Source organism: Polyodon spathula, chromosome 1 (genome assembly GCF_017654505.1).
Source record: "Polyodon spathula isolate WHYD16114869_AA chromosome 1, ASM1765450v1, whole genome shotgun sequence".
Taxonomy (NCBI): domain Eukaryota; kingdom Metazoa; phylum Chordata; class Actinopteri; order Acipenseriformes; family Polyodontidae; genus Polyodon; species Polyodon spathula.
Window position 1 is genome coordinate 89,490,945 of NC_054534.1, and position 24,879 is coordinate 89,515,823.

Genomic DNA, 24,879 nt, shown 5'->3' on the forward strand with positions numbered 1-24,879 from the left:
TAAAAAGTTAGTTTTATTTTTTATTACAAAAAAAATACATATTGCTGACAGTAGAAATTCACATAACGTGGACAACAGATTTATCCTTGTCCTTTACACAGCTGCACATACAAAATGTGTGTTAAAGTACTGTTATTGTTGAATTACTGTAAACGTGAACACATTTTATGCAATACGAAGCTAGTACCAAATAAAAGAAAAGTAATAAAACAAGTGTATTTAAATTTTACTCAAAAGGCAAAATGGACAGTAAATAATACATTTTCAACGTTTTCTGGTGCGGTTTTCTAGTATATTAAAGTTTTGCTCATGTTCCACGAGCACTTTACATTCCAGTAAAAAAAAAAAAAAAAAAAAAAAAAAAATCTGTCGTGGCACCAGGGAACTATAAACTGAAGTAATTTGCTTTCTTGTTACAACAGGTGTGGAAAATAAGTACATATGCTTTACAATGTTTGCATGGAGTGACAAATAATGACATGGCACCACCACTACCAGGAACTGAAAGAAAAAAAAAAAAAATATATATATATATATTAATACATCCTGTTTCAGCTGACAGGAAACATTTCTAAGCACACATTATGTGGTATTTCTTTCTCTAACATATTTGGAGCAAAGGGAGCATTACTGTTGCAGGATTGAGGACTAAAACATTCTCTCAATTCTTCGGTTCAACTGTGTAAAGCATAGGTCTAAAAGCTATTATATAATTTGAAGTATTGCTTTTAACTTTTAGAGTAGACAAAAAAAAAAAAAAAAGACACAAATATGATTACTAGATTCCTACATCCATATGCCAAAAAAATGTTTTACAGTTTAAATACAGTAACAGAAGAATTCTTAGTCAGGTGAGTATAATGTCTGAGCAGGGTGGAATTTTTTTTCCCCACCATGTTAACGTGATACAAACCCTGCACAAAAATAAATTGTTAATGTTCCATGAAACCACAACTGAACATGCAAATCCTCAAGGCAACTCGGCTCTATTTGCATTAAAAGCATGTTTCCCAAACTGTAGTGACAATACCTTGAGAACTGTATGTTTGGTTTAAAACAGCAGTGATATTCTTATACCACTAAAAAGACTAACTAAAACATTTTTCTCCGTCAAGCATTTACATTGTGACACAGTAATCCCAGTGCATTGGGTAAAAGTAAGGCAGCCCATTCTGTATTTATTTATTAAGTTCTCAATAGCACTTTAACCATATCAAAAACATACCTTAAAAACTGCATCACAGGTCAGTACTACTTTGTTCCTACAAATCAAAGAAAATACACAAGTTAGGGTTGAGCTGGATTTGAACTACACTACACATCAATACAAAGCTGAACGAAATAAACAAGATCTTATCCGTCAAAAACTCAATACATTTTTTGAATCCAAAGTATGTGACAGATGTTGCATAACTATTATATTGATATGAAATTCGAAATACACGTCTGACTGGCTTGTATACAGTTTGCAGTTTGGTTTTACACGTGTTAAGGAATTAATTTTTTCATCAAACGCAAACCAGATTAATATACTTCTTGAGATCAGTTTCTGGTAGAAACTCAATGAAAGAGAAGTAGACGACCTTTCCATTGCACAGTATAAAATGACCTGTGCGCCTTGTTTAAATTCACAAAACAAAGCTAATTTAATAAAGCACTCATTCTCTCTATGTGGCAACAGTTGTTATTTTGGAAATCTACTTCAATTTCCATTGCAGATGCATTTCTAAAAACCATATAATAAAATCACATGTAAAAATGTAAACACTCAGGCTCAGTTCTGCAGTCAAGCATCTAGTTTATATCAGTTGTTCTACCCACTATTTATGTAGCAAGTTTTACAGTATTTAACATATTGTTTAAAGAAAAGAAAAACAAAGAATCTTTTTTGTTTGTTTTAATTAACTTGGCACTGAAAACATTTTAATGACGTAAATACTGGCAGACTGAAGCATTTGAAAATAGGTCACTGACAAAGTTTTGAAAAAAGTTATTTTGCATATTTGGGCTTAAAAAATGTGTGTGTAAACAAAGTATTGTAGAAATGTATTAATGTCACCATCTGGTGTTATAAAGTAGTATCACAATAAACATACAGTGTAGGTTAACATTTTTTGTTCTGAATATTGTTTGTGTATGAAGCAAAAATTTAGATGAATGAAAGGGAAATGCTGGCATAACCGATCCTGCAGCAAGACCTATTCTTGCCCCAACATTACTTGTTAAAGCATATTTGGTCAACTGCAACAAACTAAAATTAGTGTACTAACTGGGGATGATCTTGTGGTTTGTATGGAGGACAGTACTAATGCAAGTCTTCAGGACAGTTTCAATTGCAACAAGTCGAACGCTTCCAGATAAATTGCAGGTACGTTTTAAGATGTTCAACGAACATCTGCCCCCTAATGGATTGTAAAATAGGTATTAAAGTTATTCCACTGGTTCTTTAGACTAAGGACTGCACTAACTTGTTACTCATATGAATAGAACCATTTGATGTGAATTTTCCACCTATTAAACAAAGCCGTTATTTTTTAAATAATAAAGTTAAATATTATTCAGAACTTGTAAATAAAAAAAAATAAAAAAATCAGATTTCAATTCTAACAAGTAGCTAGGGCTAAAAAATAAGAAACTCACCGCTATGTCCGTGTTGTAAGGGTTGACTGAGAAGCCGACCTTAATACTCTAATTCCAAAAGCAGCGTCTGTAGAAACTAGTGAAGGTATGGGGAGGAGAAGTAGCAGAGGAAGAGGAGGAAGACTGTTCCCTGGGTGGGCTACTTTCCCAAGTGCGTTGTCCAGTCTAACTTGGCACAGAGCCATGGGGTGAGGACGCAGCCACTTCTCTAACAGAGGGTGATGAGGAAGAGCGCTGTGCAGGAGTAAGGGACGCTAGCTTTCTGTAGCGCTGTGGGAGAGATATGTTTCTCCAGCGTGCGCTTAGAGAAATGTGCAGAAAACTTGCTGAAACTGCGGTTCATCAGTGCCTCCTTGGCGTGCTGTGTTCTCAGGCAGGAAGAGCATCTGTCGTGCGTGTTTTCAACAGGCAGACTTGCCTTGCATGTCTCTCAGAGGTAAAACCCAGGCATGATGCAGGAAGCAAGCAATGCAGTGTACAGTATACAGATGTACAGCTGCTGCGTCAATCCGCTTATAGATAGCAATTGGGCGGGTCAAGACCAGTTTGGTACCGGACTGGGGGCGTGAGCACCGGTTGATAGCAGGCAGTGTAGGATCGGGTAGGAACCGGGTCAGTACGGGGCCGGTTTGGTGACTTTAGCACTGGGACGGTACGGTACCGGTTGGAACCAGGTAGGTTCGGTTACTTTAGCACCAGGTCGGTATGATACTGTACCGGGTCGGAACCGGTTCGATGACTTTAGCACCAGGTCGGTATGAGTCCTGCATCGGGTCGGGTACCCGCGGGTGACCTGCAAAAGTGGGTCAGGTTTGGGTTGGAATGTTAACTTTTACGGTTCGGGTCAAAAATTTTTAATTTAATTAAAATCCGGCTCGGGTCTGAATTTGAATCACTTAAAAATGTTTTTTTGTCCTTTCAGAGTACTCATCTGTAACTCTTTTCCAAATATTAGGGAGAAGTCAGCTGACTAAGCAGTGTTCTCAGTTTGCATTGGTCCTTTTATCAAGTCTGCCCATTTTGGTGATATTAAAAATGTCTGTGGATGAGGTGAAACAAAAGATAGCTCAGGGTTTATATCATGTAGTGGATAAATAGTTCGAGAGATAAATCAGAAAGCGTGGAATTCTTTTGGAATCAGCAAATTAAAATAATGAACATGTGACTGTATTCGTTGCTTGCAAAACCTAGCTTGTCATTATGTTTTTGTGAACGACAGCCACAAAACTGAAAAGGTGTAGCTCCCTTTCAACTGGTGGCATGAAAGGAACAGACAGGACTTTTACGGTAAAGTAAGTAGAGATAGTTAATATGTTACAATGTTAAAATATATCCAGACCACTAGATAAAGCTTTCACGCTGTACAGCCTATTGTATCAACTCAACCTGTGGATAGTGGCAGACATATGAGTGAGAATGTGAGAGCGTGAGAGAGTCAGTCGACGCAGGCAGTAGGTAAAGGATAAACACTTGCGGTTTCGGGTCAGGTTGTATGTCTTATTAAAGCGGGCTGGGTCGGGGGTAAGAAGACAGTACTGTAGCGGGTTGCGGGTTTAGGTTGGATCCTGTAGCAGTGGGTTCAGGTCAGCACTGGTACGGTAACCTCAGTAACGGTTCGGTACTGGGTCACTGGCAAAACCACTCAGGTCAGTACTCACGAGACTGAGGGATGCCTGCTTGTTAGAAACTAATAGGGATGCATCGAATCCAGGATTCAGTTTTGGATTCGGCACGAATATCTACTTTTTGAGCAGGGTTTGGATTTGGCCGAATACTTAGGATTCGGTCGACGGAATCTGAATTCTATATCTGCCCAGACGCACATCCATTTTAATACATCCCTCCAATGTGTGCAGTTCTTATTCAAATAAAATAATCTGGTATTAACAGTAACTGTTGTATTTAATAAGAACACGTTTGTTGAACTCTGTTGCAGCTCTCAACTCCCTAAATTACTGGTGGCGCACACACTAAACACACGCAGCTGCTGAATGCAAACATACCCCTGTATGCAACAGCACGTTCACATCACCCTTTTCTGGAGTAAAGTTATGCAGTAAACCTGGAATATATAGCAACGGCAAACTGTTGTAGACTGTTCTGCTTTGTTGCTTTGTCTTTCAAACGTGTTCTAGAGATCATACTGAGATAAAAGGAAAAAAAATCTGTGCACAAAATATATATATTTTTTAAATTTTACAACTGTCAGACGTGCAAGACATTGTTGAACAATATAAGTTAGTAAATTAAATCACGTTATTGTAATGTGCCAATACAAGTTGATTTATTTGGGAACGGCTGTGTTTTATTAAAATATTTTTTAATCTATTTCGTAGTCTATTTGATAGACCTATGTGCTACACACACAGTGCATTTAAATCAACGTGAGTTTTATTTTGCAGGGAGATTCAGGTCACTCACCACGGTAATTTGTTCCTCATAGCTCTCAGATAGAGTTGTCAACAGACTCCAGAACCTTGGCACACTAAAGCAGGTCAGGTTTTTTAACTCACCTCTCTAAACTGTATTTGACATGTAAAGTGAGTAAATTGATTCAGCAGATTAGTGAATGTATTGTTTAATTGGGGTGACGATTCTATCCGGAGAGCCTCATAACAACGATTAATCATATTGCATGAATTTTATTTAATTTTTTTTATACAGTAAACAATATCTGTCAAAATAGCTCAGCACCATTATTATAGATAACTTTGCACTCACCTGCACTCTTTAATTTAACCTTGTGACAGCAGATAAAGTTTCTATTTGTTTAATATTACTTGCTTCACACAGTCCCGCCCAGTCAGAGACTCACAAAGCCAATCAGCTGCAGTATAGGTCTGATTGATGGAAAAGATCCTAGCAGGTATGTGTGTGCTTTTGGTAACAACTATGTAAAACAATTAAATTAATTTAGCGACAGTTCACACTCACTTTACTGAATACATTGCAGAGGTGTGAGTTACAAAACCTGACTTTCCTTAAAGTGTCCCAAGATTTTGGAGACTGTTGGCAACCCTACTCTCAGATCAGGTGACACAGGTTGAAACGTCATTAAAGAAAATAGTGGGTTACGGCAAAGATGCAGCTCTCCTTTCTTGTAAAGGTAAAGTAGACGGCTCTGTATTTTGATGTTTCTGTTGTGGGGGTAGGGGGCTAGCGGTAAATTGTGCAAGTTTCAAACTGAAATCTTATTTCAAGGATATATTTCCATTTAGTAATAAAAATACTATTAACTAAAAGGCTCAAAACTATAGATTGTGCACATCCTTTGTTAGTAGCTGCCAGTCTGTTTTTCATTCAACAGTTTCCTTCAGTTTTCTTGACAGATTTTGAAGATTCGGTATTCGGTTCGGTATTCGGCCAAATCTTTTGAGATGTATTCGGAATCCCTAGAAACTAACAAGGTGAACTACAGTCACTCAGATATCCGTTACCCAGATACACGTTAGTGATGCTAAAGCTGTCACCAAAACTTCATCAGGCACTGTGGGAGAGACTGCAAGCAACCACAACCGAAGCATCCTGGTCCTGTGCAGTGCTGCTGTTACCCAGCAGCTGCTCTCACTACACGTGTGCTGTAGCACCACGTTGCAGACAGGCCTGCGTTTTGTCTCCGTAAAAACACTTCAACAAAATACAGTAATTTAACAATTACATAAATAATATAAAACATCTTGTAATTTTAGCCAAAGCCAAAACGAGAAACAAATAACTCCAGTCAGAGCTACTGCAGCCTGGGGGGAGAGCACAAAGTCAGCTGGCTTGATCCCTGGAAAGGAGCAACTGAAGACACAGGCTTCATGCGGGGCACAAGGCCGCAGTAGGACGTAACGAACTAATACAGCAATTCTTTTTAATATCACATATAATGTGTAAAAACACAATAAATGTAAAATGTATAGCAGGAAAAGTAACAAGTACCTCTGTCACTTTTGTGCAGCAAGATGCGAGTGGAGACGGCAACCAACTAAATGAGGGTACTGGCATTTCTTTTGCTTCCAGCATTATTATCCAAGGGAAACTAATTTCTTAAGTATGTTGTCAGCAATTGTGTAGTTTCCATTGGACAAATCACAAATGCAAGTGAAGCCTGCTCTTTAAAGGGGTAATGACCAATGCTTTAAACCTTCTTCTCTCTCATTAGCGTATGAATTCTCAGAAGTCCCTTATGAAATTAACTTAGTGAAAATAAAGTGTGGAAAGCTGAACAATCCACAAAAAATGACAAGGAATTAGGTTTTTATGCCAATAAGAACATGTTAAACACCTTGTTATTGCTCAGTATCAACATCAAGAGTCTCTCCTTACCTGCGACTCTGAGACGGTTCTGCTCTTTGATTCCTCTTGTGTAGGGGTAGCAGGGACTTCCCTATTTGAACCTGACTTTTCATCCTGTGAAATCAGACTCTTTCGTTGCTTTGGATTGGATTTGTTCTCTGTCTTTGTTACCCGGAACCTGAAAAAAGCAAAATATATACTTGCTATTTAGGATTAAGAACTATAATTTAAACACAGTAACCCATATTATAAACCACAAAGCCACTCTCAGACAATCTAAACAACATAAAAATGTAATATTAAATACATAGTTAATATGCTTAAAAGTACTAATAAAAAGACACTATTAACCATGACACACAGGTGTAATGGTTAACTTACAAGCTAAATGTAGTTTTATAAAATTCTTCAAAAATAAGAACAAATAGTTATTTTAATCCGAGATAGATAAACAGATAGAAAGATAGATCTCTCTCTCTCTCTCACAGTTCTATATATATATACACACACACACACACACACAGTGCCTTGCAAATGTATTCAGACCCCTGACCAATTCTCTCATATTACCAAATTACAAATGGTACATTGAAATTTCATTCTGTTTGATATTTTATTTTGAAACACTGAAACTCAGAATCAATTATTGTAAGGTGACATTGGTTTTCTGTTGGGAAATATTTTTAAAAAAATAAAAAAACTGAAATATCTTGCTTGCATAAGTATTCAACCCCTGTGCTGTGGAAGCTCCCAATTTACACTGATGAAAGAACTTGCCCTAACGAGGACACAATTACCTTACCATTGGCCTCCACCTGTGAACCATTAAAGTTGCTTTCACATTTTCTGGATAAAAACCCCAATGTTGAAGGATCATTGGTAATGCTATGAATCTGAAGGAAAATGAAGACCATGAGCATTCTACAGAAGTTAGAGGTAAAGTAATACAAACGCATAGATTAGGGAAAGGGTACAAAATAATATCCAAGTGTTTGGATATCCCAGTGAGCACAGTTGGATCAATAATCAGGAAGTGGAAGCTGCATCACACCACCCAGGCACTGCCAAGAAAAGGCCATCCCTCAAAACTCAGCGCTCAAACAAGAAGGAGACTTGTGAGAGAAGCCACAGAGAGGCCAACAATCACTTTGAAGGAACTACAGAATTCAGTGGCTGGGAGTGATGGTGCACCAGTCAACCATATCAAGAGCTCTGCATAACACTGGCCTGTAAGGGAGGGTAGCAAGAAAGAAGCAGTTTCTCAAAAAGTACCATCTGAAAGCACGTCTGGAGTTTACCAGAAAGCATGAGAGTGACCCAGCTGCGATGTGGGAAAAGGTTTTGTGGTCAGATGAGACCAAGATAGAGCTTTTTGGCCAAAACTCAAAGTGCTATGTGTGGCGCAAACCTAACACTGCCCATGCCTCAAGACACACCATCCCTACAGTGAAGTATGGTGGTGGCAGCATCATGCTGTGGGACTGCCTCTCATCAGCAGGGACTGGGCATCTTGTTACAATTGAAGGAAAAATGGATGGAGCAAAATACAGGAAAATACTGCAAGAGAATCTGATTCAGTCCGCTAAAAAACTGAAACTTGGGAGGAAATTCACCTTTCAGCAGGACAATGATCCCAAGCACAAGACCAGAGCAACATTGGAGTGGCTCAAGAACAAAATGGTGAATGTCCTACAGTGGCCCAGTCAAAGCCTTGATCTCAATCCCACTGAGAATCTGTGGCACTATTTGAAAATTGAGGTCCACAAGCGTTGTCCAACCAACCTGAACAACCTGGAGCAAATCTGCCAAGAAGAATGGGCCAAAATCACTCTGACACTGTGTGCAAAGCTGGTACATACTTACCACAAAAGACTTAAAGCTGTTATTGCAGCAAAAGGTGGCTCTACCAAATATTAATGTGTGGGGGTTGAATACTTATGATATTTCAGTTTTTGATTTTTCTTAAAAATATTTCCCAACATAAAACCAATGTCACCTTACAATAATTGATTTTGAGTTTAAGTGTTTTAAAATAAAATATCAAACAGAACGAAATTTCAATGTACCATTTGTAATTCAGTAATATGAGAGAATTGGTCAGGGGTCTGAATACTTTTGAAACCAATGTGTGTGTTGTGTGTGTGTGTGTGTGTGTGTGTGTGTGTGTCTATATATATATATATATATATATATATATATATATATATATATATATATATATATATATATATATAGACACACACACCACACCACAAACCCACAGTCTGTAGTGCAACTGTAATAGTTGATAAGTGGTAACTAATTTTGGTCTGAATTGATAAATCATGTTTAAGATTTATTGGTAACATATAATATGCTGACTACTTAAATAATGTATGTGTTACCTGAATGACTGAGAGAGACACTACATAGTTTTATATAGAGGTTTAATACTCTTGCTGTCACTGCATTTAGATCCACAAACTAATCGCCATCAATATTATCAGTTAACCTTACACAGTATATACCAGTTAGCATTTTACTATACAACATATACACTTGTACTGAATAGTTACAGCATTAAAAAAGACAATACAATCAAAACATGGTATTTCTTATTTTTGTTGTCATTCAATGCAGCCAGATGGTGCTTAAAATTTTAAATTATAAAAAGGTGGTATTTCCTACAGAAATAAATGCACTATTAGATGTAACCCACAATCTTTCCAAACTATAGCTAGAAAGGAAAGCTTACAATATGGCTATTCAATCCTGAATTAACTTACCTAAAGTGACATTAGGTAGTTCAGGATTAATGCCAATCAGGGTCTATAAAACTAGCCTTTTCCATGACTTTTTAGACGGATTTATTTAAAAGTTTAATTTCCCTAATATTAACATAAAGGCATTCTTGTTGTATACTTTTGTTACGACTTCTTTTTTGTTTTGTTGTCTCAACACTGCATTACACAACCTTACTGTTAACCCTGGATGCCTCTGAAATACTGGCATCTCAGCTAAATTCCAAAACATATGTCCTCAGTATGTTAAATTGTGTTAGTCACCCTATTTTAAAAGCATGTGGTCCGTGTCATTGACATGGCCAGCAATGCAGCAGGGAAAGTTTTACGGAACACTGGTAATGGAACTTAACCCATTAAGTACCAAAATTAATTTTGCTTTGAAAAACAACAGAACAGAAGCTCTACATAATTTGATACATTAGATTTAGACTTAACTTGTGCGGTTAACAAAATTAGAGTAAGATCATAACAATATAGTTAGAGAACAGTTAAATAACAGGCAGATGCCTCTCCTCAAATGATAACAATGGCACTTAATGGGTTAAGCTAAGTAAGAACACAGCTGTGTACAAAAAATAGACATAACTCAAAGTGTACCGCCTCTGAGCAGCAGTAAGTTTGAAGTCACAACACCTCAATATGTAAGACATATTAGATCAGAGTTCAGATTCATGATCAGCAACACATTTCGCATGAAGGTTTTATATAAACCTGCAAATATAAAGTCACTACCTCAAGTGGTTTCGGAGTTACAAGCAAGTTACATGGTGGCTGTTGCAGCTTTACCAAAATTATTCATAAACCAAAAAGTGACATGACCCCAAAATGTCAGCTATATAAAGTCACAGGTCAGAGTAAAAGGATCGGTTAGTGACTGCACAGTCAAAACACTGACAATAAGTAGTTGCCAGTTTTAACAGTTTATAAGAGATTAGCAGTAGTGGCTGTGGTGGTTGTAGTGATGGATTGACAAGCTCCTCTATACAGGGATGCTTAATAAAATCAGATCGATTGTAACTTGCCATTTTTGCCCTTTCCCTTCACTCCTTTCTGTAGGTGAACAGATGGAGGGTTCCTGCTGAGCTACTGAAGGACTCAAAAAAGTGAAAATGAAACTCTTACCTCCCCACAGACAGCACAGTGACCTCTCCTTGGCGAATCCTCTTTAATTCTCTTGACTTGCTGCCTTGTCGCATTAGAGGCCATTTCTTGTGGTTGCAGCGCGAGCAGACGTTCCTCTCAGCCACCCCACCGACTGTGTGCAGGTGGTTGCCTTGACAGGTGTGCTTAGAAGGTGTGGAACCAGGTTTAAGTGTCAACGGTGTGTCGGGGCTAGCTGGAATACTTTGGATACCTGGACTATTTGGAGATGTAGGACTGTTGAAAAACAAGACAGCAACATATTCTCAGAAAATGAAATAATTATTTTTTTTACTTATGAATTTGTACTGTGTATTTTTGAGTATAGTGATATTTTAACGGACCTGCAAATGCTGTCAGGTCAAGAGTTTAAGCTTTTCAAATTGGGATGATTTTTAGAATGCCTAGAGATGGAAACCATGTTCCCCAAGGACCACATATTTGCTTAACTGAACACCTGGGTTCAATGAAACAGTTAATTAAGGATCTAGTTGGATCAAGGTCCTGGACTGAAGGTAGCAGACTGAACAGCCACAAGTGAGTGTACCAATAGCATAAATTAAACTGTTAATTCAGCCAAGTCCATCAAATTTAACAAACTGTATATAATGGTTATTAAAGTCAATTTGAAATTGATAACATTAAATAAGTCAACTACATACGAGAGTTGAAGTGAGTCTGACCCAGGAGAAAAATCTCACAGTATTAACCTGTATGTGTTATACAGACACTAGAGACTTTGAAATCCCAGACACTCTCTCCTCCCTCCCCCCGTATCTTAACATCATCACAGTTAAATATTTTTGTTCATATTAAAAGTATGTGGCAACAGTGCTTTATGCAACTGTAATTACAGAAAATAATTCTGCTAAATTAAATAAGACGCTTTGTCCGAAGACACTGCTGAGATAAAATGACCTGAGAAGTTCACTAGTGTAGTACCAAGTGTCATGATTTTAAATGAAAATTCATGTTTGCTGTTTCTTTCAAAGCTGCACATTGAAGACAACAGGCAGCACTTATGAAATTAATTTACACCAGTTTAAAGTTGTGGTCTTGAAGTCTACCAGTTAAGCCTCATCAGCTATGAATTTGTGTGCTGACACCAGTCTATGAAAAACAGGGACTTCTCACACCAGGGGGTAGATTCAATCTAAAAGCTAAGATGGATCAGCTTTCCGAGTAGCTGTGAAAATTGTGCAAAGTAGCTGTGAAAAGAAAAATCATGTTACAGTTTGACTGCACTCACATTTCAATTTGTTTTAGAGACAAGATTACAAATCCTGCTGGATTCAATAATCTGCAGCTTTCAGATTGTTGAGGATATCACACCATTATTTTCAATAGGGATTTGGTTGGGACCCAAATCTTATGCAGATACAGAATGCTCAGTATGTAAAAGGGCAGGTTTAGACATGTTTTACTCTGTATTTGGTTACTGTACAAAAATAAAATGTATTTTCTTAAGTTTTGTGTTGTTCATACTTGTAGTCTACAGCTGCGCTTGGTGTAGTTTGGTATGACATGATTAAGGCCCTGTGAAAATCGTGGAAATTCTTTAAAATTCATGGCAGTATCACGGGTAAAATGTGTACAGATTATTGATTATTTATTTTTTAAAACATCAAAATAGAGATAATGCACTGATATCAAACCTGTACTACAAAATAATATGTATGCAAAATGTTAGGTTTAAGCATTTTAGGAATTAAACAGAAAAAGACAGTGTCTAGCTTTTTTTCACAACAGAATGGAAAGTACGCCACCTTGTGGAATCTAAGAATAAATCCTAAATATCACTCATTTCAATAACAAGCTTAAACAATGATATGAAAGCTTGGATTCTTCCTAAATAAAATGTCTCTACTAACTCGAATGCCACATTTTAGTTTCCTCAAGGGCAACCTTACACTATTTATTATGATATTTAACATTCTACCTGTTTTACTCTCAGCAATTTAAACTATAAGCATTTTTAAAATGCTGATGTATCACACGTTCAACGAATCACAGCGTAATGTGGACAGATATTTCTATATCCTATAAAAGTGTTTTACAATACAGAGGGTATTGACTTAGATTTTAAGCCAGTAATAAGGTTTTCTAAAGGGTAAATATAACTTAATAACATTTACAGGCTACTGCTCACACAGGATAAAGACTTCATCTTCGCATTTTATTAAAAACGTCAAATTAGACACAGCTGCCCCCTAAGTTCAACTTTTCATTTCTAATGTCATTTTGAAGCACCTTTGAGCAACATTGTAAAAGTCATTTCCACCACATTAGTCTTTGGTTATTACAGTCTCCCAATGCCACTGAACACATTTTTGATGTACGGTAGCCTGATGTTCATTTGTCTCTTGTTTAGTGTCTCTAAATCCAGGTTTGCTCAATTTAATGTAACTAGTGGTACGCCTGAGAATGACTTTACCTCCAATGCTGGGGTCTGTTTAACTAGAAAACGGCAATAAGTGTTGCTTTCACTTAAACAGTACAGTACATGCATCTTATTTAGTAACACGACTTACCTGTCAGGGTCAATATTGTTATCCTGTAGCATAGCCGTTAAAGCTTCTGAGTTAGCTGTGAAGGGAAATGAAAACAAATGTATTACAGAAAGAAAGAAACCCATAGGGCAAACTACTGTTTATGCTTTTATACTTTGTTCCATGGCTCTTGTGTGTGGTCATTTATGTTTCTGTTTTGGTACATTCAATATGGATAAATGAAAAACGTACTAAATGTGTCCAATTGCCATACATTTTCAATATATAAGGAATACTACAAAATAAAATACTGTAACATTAACTTTCCATCACAAAGGTGTTCTAAATAATTGTTAAAACATACGATTTATGACTGTCTGATAAGCGTGTCATTGTTATTTATTATATGACAGACTACTACTATTATTCTAAAAAAAGCATTGGACACACTATTGTGTCATTTTTAGTTTTTAGCACAAAGTAAAATGGCCAGACAAATACAATACAGTTTATAATATAAATGTAATGGTCTGCTATTTTGAGTAACAAGTTAACAAGAAAAATGTCATCAAATTTAACACTACTGTCTTATTCACAAATCATGAATACTAACTAATAGCTTACAGCAATAACAATACATATTTGCTAAACAGCTGCACCACAACTCACAGAATCTGTAAAGCATTAAAATATATTCAAATGACTGAACAGTGTTAAGCGTAGTCTGTATGCTACAGCATTTTCCTAGAATGTCACTTACAGATAGGTCTCCAGGAGGCTGAAATTCTGTTATAAATAGCCAATATAAATGCCTGATTTTGTCTGGTACCAAAATTCAAGCAAAGCCATGCATTAAACGCAGGCAGTAGTCCAATTTCCAATGAATAAAGTATTTCATATTTCAACCTGCTTCTAAAAAGGGATATTTTGCAGCAACATTTTTTCAATGATTAGCATGTGTTTTAAATCACTTTAAAACCAGTTAAAACAAACATTTTCCATCCCTATGGTTTTGTTATTATGACCAAGTATGAACACTAAGCACAAGTGAACTCGTCACTGCAAGTTCATAAATATGCTACTCAGAATGCCAATCTAGCACATCCAGACATGTTTTACGGTCTTCCCTGCCAGATCTGATACTTCTTTGAAATGCTCTGAACCACTCAAACTGCTGCTTATGAAAATAAGTTTAAAAATACCTTCATTCTTCATGATGTAATGCACAATTTGTCCAACAGTATCAGCATTGCACTCACTAAAGGTATCATTCATCTCTGTAAAAAAACAAAAAATATTAGTAGAAGGGTAGATTCATTAGCACAAGCCTGGAATCTAAAATCGGTCATTAATTTGTATATAAAAAATATCAACAGGTAATTTACTATGAAATAGTTTCATGAATAACTTTCTGTAACTAATGTCACACTTGGTGGGGTTTTAAAAAGTAATGATTCATGGAAAATATTATCAAATTATAATATGTATTTACATTAACACACACACACACATACATAATATACTGTACAATAATAGTTTCCAGAAATTATTCAATACATATATTGTATCTTTTACTGTTTAGAAATTAAATTAAGCAGAAATGTACTGTAACAGATATACAGTACGAAGTCAAAATAATCCATTTCAATTAAATCAAATAGATGAGTGTTATATCATTTACTGAATATAAGATCTGTGTCATTACTACTGGTAATGTTTCTTCACTGTGTTTGTTACTTCACCTGCTTTCAAATCCTCACATACAGTAGACTATAATTGCTTGCTGAGAAAGACAAAAAACTACAACTCTCAATACTAGTTTAGTTTAGCAAACGCTACCCATACACTTCTTACACATGTTGCTGATGTAATTTTACTACTTTTCTATGAAAACACAACTGTTAGTTATGTACATATATGCAATAAATGAGTTAATTATTAGTAGAGCGATTGCCCCAGGGTACTTTAGATTGTTAACCACCAGCACCTGCCTGTGCAATGTGAGACTCTGCTGTTGGTAATAAGCGGCCCCATAAAACGGAGCTGGAGGCAGTATCAAGGAGATTGCAAAATGCAGCCTGCAGTTTCAAAAGAAAACCCACACTAGCAAGGAAGAACATAGAAACGGGAGAAAAAGAAACAAAGTGAAGAGCAACCACGAAAGCATAGCAGTTTGTTTCGGAAGCCGGGGGTAGGAGTGAGACCTGCCAGGCCGACTAAGGGAGCACTAAACACTTTTTTTTTTAAATTTAATAGTCACAAATTATTTTTTGTATTTCCTCCCAATTTAGAATATCCAATTAATTTTAGGCTCAGCTCACCATTACCACCCCCACGCTGACTCGGGAGCAGCGATGATGAACACACGCTGTCCTCCGAAGCACATGCCGTCAGCCAACCGCTTCTTTTCACTCTGCAGGTCTGCCATGCAGCCAACCCAGAGCTACAGCGTCAGAGGACAACGCAGCTCTGGACAGCTTACAGGCAAGCTGGCAGGCACCCTGCCAGACTACAGGGGTCACTGGTGCGCGGTGAGCCGAGGACATCCTGGCTGACCTAAGCCCTCCACGCTGTTGTTTTTTGTTGTCCTGTCTTCACCCCTATGATTGGATAGTTTGTTTATTTTGAGCTGTGCCTGAGTCCACATGGAGTGTTTCCCATTGGTTATTCTCGTTCCGAGAGGACCCACTGTTCTTAATTGGTCTGCTGTTTCGCCCCCCCTAGCGGCTGTATTATTGAGGGGTACTGTTCTCTTTCAGGGGTGTCTGGGCATTCCAAACACTGGTTTTACCTTTTGCAAGACACTACCAGCACCAAAGGATTCATTCAGTGGTGATGGTGAAGATAAACCACTTGTCCAGCATTTGGGGGAGTTTGTGAAAAGAAACCAAGTGGACACAAAGAATGGCTTACGACCCCCCTCTGTATAGTCTATTTCATACACAGAATGATATTATGACCCAATCTGATGCTACAACACAGTGGGAAGTATTATTTGTGTTTATTACAGATGTATATGTAACACAGTTAAAATAAGGCAGCAAGTAGTACTGGGACTATTAATGTTTGATCAGATCAGAAAGTGATTTAAAGAGCCAGGGCTACTGGCATGTGCGCTGTAATGCCATTGCCTGCTGAAGGAAAAAAAAACATCAACAGCCACTGCTAAATTAGTGCACTGTGGAGAAGAGGGAGAGGTGATACGGCCCTGGAAAAACCTGACAACTGCAGAGAAGCAAGACGGTGTTTCGTTTTCACTTTGAACGCTGGGTTAGAAGCATTCAAATGGAACAGCGCAACGGGGGAGGAGCCGGCCTGGCAAGGAGTGAAACTGGCAAGAAACTGGCTGGCGAAGGGTGATTGTACTGAAGGAAGAGAAGTGCAAGTACTGTTTTGTTTAGCCTTCTGGCTATGAGTGCTGCAAAGACTGATTTTTAGTAAAGCCATTGGTGAGACAGGACTGAAATTACAGTATAGGGATTACTCGTCCTGGTTTAAATAAATATATTGTGGGACCAGTGATTTGGAAATAGCGGCCTCGGGGCAATCGCATATTTTTGAGGTCACTGTTGGGTTAATCATTGCATTCACACTGCCTGAGTAAATCCCAGCATTGTGGATTTTTACTATATTTAGTGTTTTAATTAGAATAGTAATTCAGTGCAATATTTTTTAGTATATATTCCTTGCTGGGGAGGTTCAACACTGGTTGCTGAAAAATCCTCATTAATCGCTTGTGCACTGTTATTTTACTTGTGTGTTAATAAAATATTCTGTGGAATTTACTGAATGGTGTGCGTGTGGTTGTGTATTACGGGTTGGGTTTGGGTTACATTGGTCCGAGGGCATTGTGTCGTCAGGGCCCTAGGGCCACTGTTCATAAAACTTAACAGGACATTACATATACCGTAAAAAGCGTAGTTTGCGGGACCCTTAAAAGGGGGGGATGTGACTAATACACCAGTGTGACATATGCGCCTGTGTGTCTAATATTAAACTACTGTACCAGTGCCACAATGGGATTACTGCAGCCAAGGTTATGGCTCACACAACCTTAACTGTCAGAAACCCGATTTAGTTGTTCAGGATTTACGGCATTCAAATCATGTTGCTAGGTAGAAAAACAAAACCATTGTTCTAACTAAAAGTTTGAATTTCTTACTCTCAATACCCTTAGTCATTTTGAATGTTAAACCAAGCTTTCAACTCTTGACTGACCTCCGACCTGTGCCTACATGTAAAAAATAAATTTGGGGTTAAAGTTAAAGTCTTCGGAATATGAAAATGTCACAGCTATACTGCTTCATTGTTAACACAATAGCTGTCAGTCTCTCATTGCTCATAAGCTCAAATAAAATACCGGCAGGTTAACACAGATGTGCGATATACAACCTCATTTTACGATCTGTTAATTATTTAACTGAAAACAACACAGTAAAATGATTAGTTATTTTTCTTTAGTTATTGGTGTTGAGAATGTAGGAAAAAATACATTTTTTTTTACAATTGATTTAACACAAAAAAAGTTATTTTCCAAAAATTGAAGTCTCAAAATGGGGGGAGCTACTTTTACAACCTAGAAAACGATTTTTGCGGTATGCATGTCTTGTATGTGAATTTGTGATAATATTTTATATATATATATTAGTATTAAGGGGGGGTATCTTATTCACATATATAGAAATGTGTGTAAAGCAAAACCAAAAACTTGACAACAAACATAAAAGGCAAAATGTACATTTCAAATTAGACTACAATGAAAACGTTGACATACATCAACAGTATTTACAAAACAATTCTAGAAGAAATGTCAATTCATCAATTAATGTAAATTGGGTAAGACCTACAGCAGATGTTATTAGGTGAGCAAATTAAGTGTTCAAGTGCAGTTGGGCAATGTCCCTTCTTCCTGACTTGTATCTCACATTGATTTGTTCTGAATACTTTAAACCCACCCCAACTACAGAGTGGCAGCAAATTCCTACATTTCTATTGGATGATTGTAACACGCTTGCAAGATTTAAAATTAGATTCCAATTACTTGAAGTGGAGGATTGCTCTTGCATGCAAGTGGCATTTAATGTGTGATTTACACATTGTCAGACGGTTTCTGTTAAAACACACAGAGCTTGAATGCCACCTGCCGAACCTGCGAAGGTCCTGGCTAGCGAACGAACGAACCGTTGAACGCAGTCAGTGTCCTTACATGACTTAGTTCCTGTAATATTTAACACAAATGGATGCCCTTTTTTATTCTGTTGTATCTCACTCCCTTCACCCTACTGCCCCAGCTTCTACACCCCATCAAAAAAAAGTAACATTCCACAGGCACTAAGAACCATCCCCATGCCTTATACTGTAAACTATAAGTGGCTCAATTGCTTTGTTTTTTTAGCAATACTTAAGTCCCATATAAGGGAGAGGGGTTACTGGTATTCTATTGGTGGGGTAATGTTGGGGGGTTAAACTGAACCCTGAAGAAGCAAACACAGCCCTCACATTTGAAGAAGTGTAGGTCTATTACAGTGTGTGTTTTCCAGCTCCAGTAGTAGCGATTCAAACAAGCAAAACAAAATAGAATGAGAATGGCCAGTCCTGACTCAACAAAACTGCAAGTCTGTCATCTGCTGCACATGCAGTGGGGAACAGATGAAGCTTCAATGTCAGGGAAAACTGAAAATAAAGGATCAACATCTTTACCACATAGATGAGCACTCTCAATAGCTTTGTTCATACTGAATGACCTGAGCCAAGGAATGTTGAATTTAGAATGCTTTCTAGAGAGATGTACTGTGTTTGGCTACTAGGTGAATCATTTATTACAAATGAATCATGCATCTGTAGTTCAACTGATTACTTAATTTATGTGTAAAATATAAAGATTACTACAGTATAGTGATGTTCAGCAGATTGCTTTACTTGGATACTGTATGGCTACATCACATATGCACATGCATTTTAAATTAATGTGGTTGTAGAACATTAGGAACCTAAGCAACAAAACTGAACTAGATTTTATATTCTGTTTCCACCCACACCCACTGCTAGTAGTGCTTTTTGTTTTGTTAAATGTGTATCCTAATATCACAACATTATCAACAGGACACGTTTGATATCACATTACAGGAACCAATTTAGCAGTAACTATTATTATGAAAGCAAATGTGGATTTAAATTGCAAATCATGCCTTGACAATGATGTTGACAAAGCATACTGCTGGTCTCTTTACCAATATTTACCCTCCACATTTCATTTAGCTGATTCACATTAAGAAATTAACCTACATACAACAGTATTTCAATAGTAATTGACTGAAATTGAAAAGTAGAAGCTTTTAGCCATTTAGTCTTTTTGGTTTGAAAGTACAGCTGCCTCTGGATTATACAAAAGCTGGCAATCCATTTATTTATTTATTTTACCTGATAAAAAATCCATTAAAAGGTAGCTATGTATTTTACACTTGGGGCCTATTGTGGCAAATCTTCAGATATTTGACAGTTACTTCCATCTTACTCATTGCCTACTCAAAAATGTTGAAATAAATATGCTTTATTCATGTATACGTAATATATACATAGCTAAAGTCTGGCTGCATTGATTCATTTTTATTAAACAGATATGTTTACATATAGTTATTTTGTTGGTCATTTAGCAAATTAAGTCGATATGATAGACAGACAAAAATCAAGCATTTCTCCTACCTTAACAAATTTGTTTAGAAAATATTTTATACAAAGTATGTTAAAGTGATGGGATCTTGAACTTTAAATGCTATATTAATGTTGTATACAGTGTATTTTTAAACACTCTGGCAGTGTGTAACACATATACATTTTCTCCACTAGCCAGCACAGAGTTAACTGTTAAATATCGGAATTTGTTAGACGATATGAAAAGTGTTTGTCAGTCAGAATACAATAAGAAGATTCTTCTGCTGATGGGGGCTTAAGGAGACCCTTAGCCCTCTGCCTTTTTCTGTCTCCCCATTTTTTTGAACACCAGCCACCACTGCAGAATTGTATAAACAAAGAATTAGCAGTGAAATGGTTAGCTATTCTCAAGATATACAAAAGGATGAACCGATAGACTGACGGCTTGATACATGCCCATAATCTATTTGTCTCAATAACTTAATGTTAATTCCAAGTTTAATGACAATTTAATAAGCAGTTCTCCAGACATATGGATCTGGCACCATATACATGGCTCCAGACTGAAGAATACTTTTTTGTATTGTAGCCGTCACCCATTTACATGCGCTATATGGGGGGGTTCTCTCTTGATAAGTGAGATTGGACAGCTTATTATATAATTTCATTGCTTACCTCAAAGGCTTGAATTAGCAATGTCAAGTACTCAAAAGATCAGTTTCAAGGATTGCGAAAGTATATGACCTTCTGCAATTGGTGTGGAAAACATGCCATTTCAGTCCAAAATTAAGCGTCAGTTGGCTCCTAATGAAAAAGTTTGTCTAGAGCCTGCCTACAGCATGTATGACTTCATCTTCTTTATCCTTAGGGATAATAATGTAGTGGGACAATGTCCACAAGGCAAGATAATCTAAAACTAAAAGTATTCCACCGTGTACAATCTGTAAATTTAATAGAGTATGATATTGGTTTTATTCTGGCCTGATAGAGTATTTATCTGGTAAAGCTACCATTTGAAATCAAGCAATGCTGTTCCTTTTTTAGCCTTGGAGTTAACATAAAGTACTGCAGAACTTGCTATACAGGCTGACTCTGTGCATCACTGCAGTCAGGATGTTGATTAAATGTGGAAAATAATGAAGTTTCATTCCTTAAATCATGCGATTCCTCAGTACCCGCTACAAAAAGCACCCTTCACATGGCAAATACTGGTTTTATCCTGTTATGATAATGACTGCTAGGCTGACTCACCAAAGCTGCAGAATTACAGCTTATCTTTGACTTTGGACAGCTCTATTAAGGACTTTGGAGCAAACTTGCTAACTTAAGGTTTACTCCGAGTATAGGGGGTAATGTGGTTACTTCTCAACATACTTAAGTAGGTCGAGATCAAGCAAGTAATTTGTAAGTTTAATGAAAAGCACTTGATTATTTAAAAGCAAAAATATGCCCACAAACCTGTAGTGCCCCTACTGTATATCTATCGGGTCAAAATGAGGTTCCTTTATAATACCATACTGCTACTGAAGACATTATCATTATCAATGGCAGTGGGCTATGCATGAATGGTTTATATAACCTTGAAAATACGATGTTGCTGATCTCAAATATTTTTCAAGTTATAAGGATTTGACTGTGATGGGAAAAACTGGCACAAAAGACTTAATTATTCTTGTATGACACCCATGATTGAACCTGACCTAGGGGATAACAGAATACACATTATATGTATAAAGATATGGACATGAATATGAAGCCAAGAACTCTGAAGCGTTATCTTTATCATCCGGGAACCAAAAGGTCACATGACCCCCATGCAGTGGCCATTTTAAGTCACAGTGAAGGGTGTTCTTTGAGTTCTTTGATATTTCCATAGCATTAATCCTTTGCAGTCCATTATTCGGCAAGTCAGGTCCGATCTATTTTCACACGCGCTGTTTATTTTACACGCACTTCAGAGTAAAACAGGTTTAAAATGCATTGCATGGCAAAACTTCATCAGTACTGCATCTCCAGCCAAGCCCCACCCCTTGTTCGTTGTATTTTTCACATACCTCTTTATAGACGCACATACTGATAAATCCTCTCCTGATCACTCATTTCATTACCAAACTCCTGCTAGTCATTATTTTATTACTATAACATCTCAAAAAACTCTGAAAATGTCTGTGATATTCTTTGAGTGCTGGATGCGGAAGCAGCTATCTCCTTTGTTTGTGTGCATCATTCTCTCTGTGGTGCAGCTGCTGGCTCTATTACTCACACGCCCCTTTTTAAAAACTAAATTTTGGCGTCATTCAGCTCCTATCAGTCTCACTCTGCTATTGAACTGTTTTCTCTGCTTTTTTCCGGAGAAAAAACGACCAGAGACCTGTGCTTTACGTCTTTTTGATAATGTCGGACAGGGTCTGACATCGGATTGAAAAGGGAAAAATCGGAATGTCGGACCGCAATGGGTTAAAAATGTGAAGTTGTCACCTTAAATAAAATATTAGCAGCTGCTGTGGCTGTGGTGGATTTGAAAACTTATGCAAGCATCCTTTATGGGTATGGTTTATTAAGCACATGTGAGCCGAGTGTAATATTTGTCAAGACTGAAAACGCCAACAGTCTAAGTCAAAATTCCTTCTCTGTATGGTTGACAGAAACTAGTCTAAAACGGGTGGTTAACAGTTATGTATAGATATAAATAGCTTGCTCGTACTGCATTTTTCAGAATCATTTCCTTCTTAACAATTGAACAGCTGTGTATGGTTTGCAACAAGCAACAGCACCATGAAAATGTTGATAAAAGTTAATTATGCCAAGCCCTAACTAGAGTGATTTCTTTTTATTTCCTAAGTTTCCTTCCCAACCCGTACACCGTGATCACGGAGACATTTCCTCCCCTTTCATCAACAGCTAATGCAGCCAGTAAGAAAAACTTTTCAGGCCAATCATTATTTTACCTCCCAGTACTAATGAAAGAACAGAACAATCAATCTCACAGAAATGCATTACCAGAAATGTTTTAAGCTTCTTCTAAGCTAAAATGTAAGAAATGTGGGACAGCACAGTATACAGTTCCACTATAAAGTATGCACCAGCAAAAGACAGCCAGTCGTAGTTACTTGCAAATTAAATGAGATCTTACCTGGCTCTTCCTCTATTTTTTCTTCTTCGATGTCTGCTTCAGCATTTGTGGTGCAGCGGTATCCCTTCTTTTTAAGAATATGACATAACAAGACTCCCAGAAGGCCCATTATAAAGAAGATTGGCACCAGGACAAAAGCAAGTGACCCCGAGTTCCCATCACCCACTGGGACACCTGTCCCGTTCACTGTAACACACAAAACAGGAACTTGAACATTGCAATTCAAAGTAAGAGAGCGCATTTTATTATTTTCAGAATATATTATTTAAATGTGTTGTCAAACAAATTATATTGAGCAGGTACTCCCATGTTAAACTGGTTACCAAATGAACAATTATAGCGGAAATGGCAAATCTCAAACCAGTGAGAAGGTTCCAAACACTGCCAATCTGTGATGCTAAGAACAGTGTTTTTCCAATGCCAGTTGTAGTTTTAAATACAGGTAGCCTTCTCTATTACAAATTATAAGACCACAAAAATGTGTCACCTGATTGAATACACTTTTAAAAATGTGTTATGCACCAGTACTTCCAGGAGGTGCCCATACTCCGGGCATACCAGGCACCACAGAGGCCCTTCAACTTTCAACTCCCTCTGATGGACATGCCACCTCTCCATATCCTCATCCACTTTGTCCATTAAAAATAAATAAATAAATAAATCCTTAAAAAAAAAAAATAATAATAATAATAATAATGTTAATAATCCCTGCAGTACTGTTCCTGGCCTGAGTCTGTGTAGCGCCGTTTCCCACTTTCTCACACCACGTGTGAACAGGCTGGATTGTATGGCGACATCAGGCCAGAGACAGCGCTGGGGTATGAAGGCGCTGCTGCACGTTTTATTGATAAATAAAAAGTTTAAACAAAACAGAAAACAAAAGGGCATGCTGGCCAAAACAGACAGACAAAACAGACACGGAACACACAAATATCGCGCTGGTATAAACCCAGCATGAATAGCAATTGATTTCTTTTAGTTTCTCTTTCACTCACGACTCATTCCGCCTCTGAACATACTCCCCAGTCTCCCAAAGCTGTAGGTTTATATACATGTAACTGTCTCCAAATTAGTAATAAATAAATGAATTAATCAATCAACCTGGAGACGGTTACATTCTGCACGAAGCATGCATGGTTTAACCCCATCCATGCTGCAAAAACAGTAAACAAACATCATGTTTTAAACAAATGAAACAATACGTTTTAAATAATAATATAACAAATACAAAATAACACACACATACACACAGGGCACTGCATCCAAGGAGGCAAGTGATAGCAGTTTATAACACAAAGACTGTAGACAAATAAACCGAAGGACAGGTTTAAGAAGACTACTGCTGGACAGAGTCATTATACTTACCTGTGACTGTGATAAACAATCCAACAACAGTTATTTAAGAAGGAGACAACGCAGTGAACAGTACTTGTGGAATTGTTTTATTAACTACTGTAAACGAATGCAGTGCGATTCCACGTTTCACCAGCAGAGGTCTTCGGGGGGTGGAATGCGAGAACTGGAGCACTTACCTGCAGTAAGGACGATAACGTAGGAGGTGCCAACGAGACAGTGAAGGACCTTTGGAAACGAAGAGAATTAATTAACAAGGAAAAATAACACCAGAATACTAAAAGTAATTAGATGGACTTTTTAAACACAACTTACCTTGGAAAGTTATCAGGAGATGATACAAACCTGTACATCGTGGGGGTTTGTTTTCTTATTGTATAGCTACGGCTGCAGTTAATTTCGAGCCCTG

General features: G+C 37.3%; 1 protein-coding gene across 1 annotated transcript in view; it reads right to left on the reverse strand.

Annotated features, from left to right (window-relative positions):
- The window catches only part of LOC121326146 (RELT-like protein 1), a 50,301-nt gene continuing 25,422 nt past the window's right edge, over positions 1-24,879 (reverse strand). Inside the window, exons 3-10 of the mRNA XM_041269369.1 lie at positions 24,650-24,698; positions 23,118-23,303; positions 14,536-14,610; positions 13,376-13,430; positions 10,827-11,081; positions 6,952-7,099; positions 1,226-1,262; positions 1-501 (exon numbers count right to left, since the gene is read on the reverse strand). Of these exons, the coding sequence (XP_041125303.1) occupies positions 1,239-1,262; positions 6,952-7,099; positions 10,827-11,081; positions 13,376-13,430; positions 14,536-14,610; positions 23,118-23,303; positions 24,650-24,698 (792 nt within the window). The 3' untranslated portion in view covers positions 1-501; positions 1,226-1,238. The remainder of the gene's footprint in view (positions 502-1,225; positions 1,263-6,951; positions 7,100-10,826; positions 11,082-13,375; positions 13,431-14,535; positions 14,611-23,117; positions 23,304-24,649; positions 24,699-24,879) is intronic.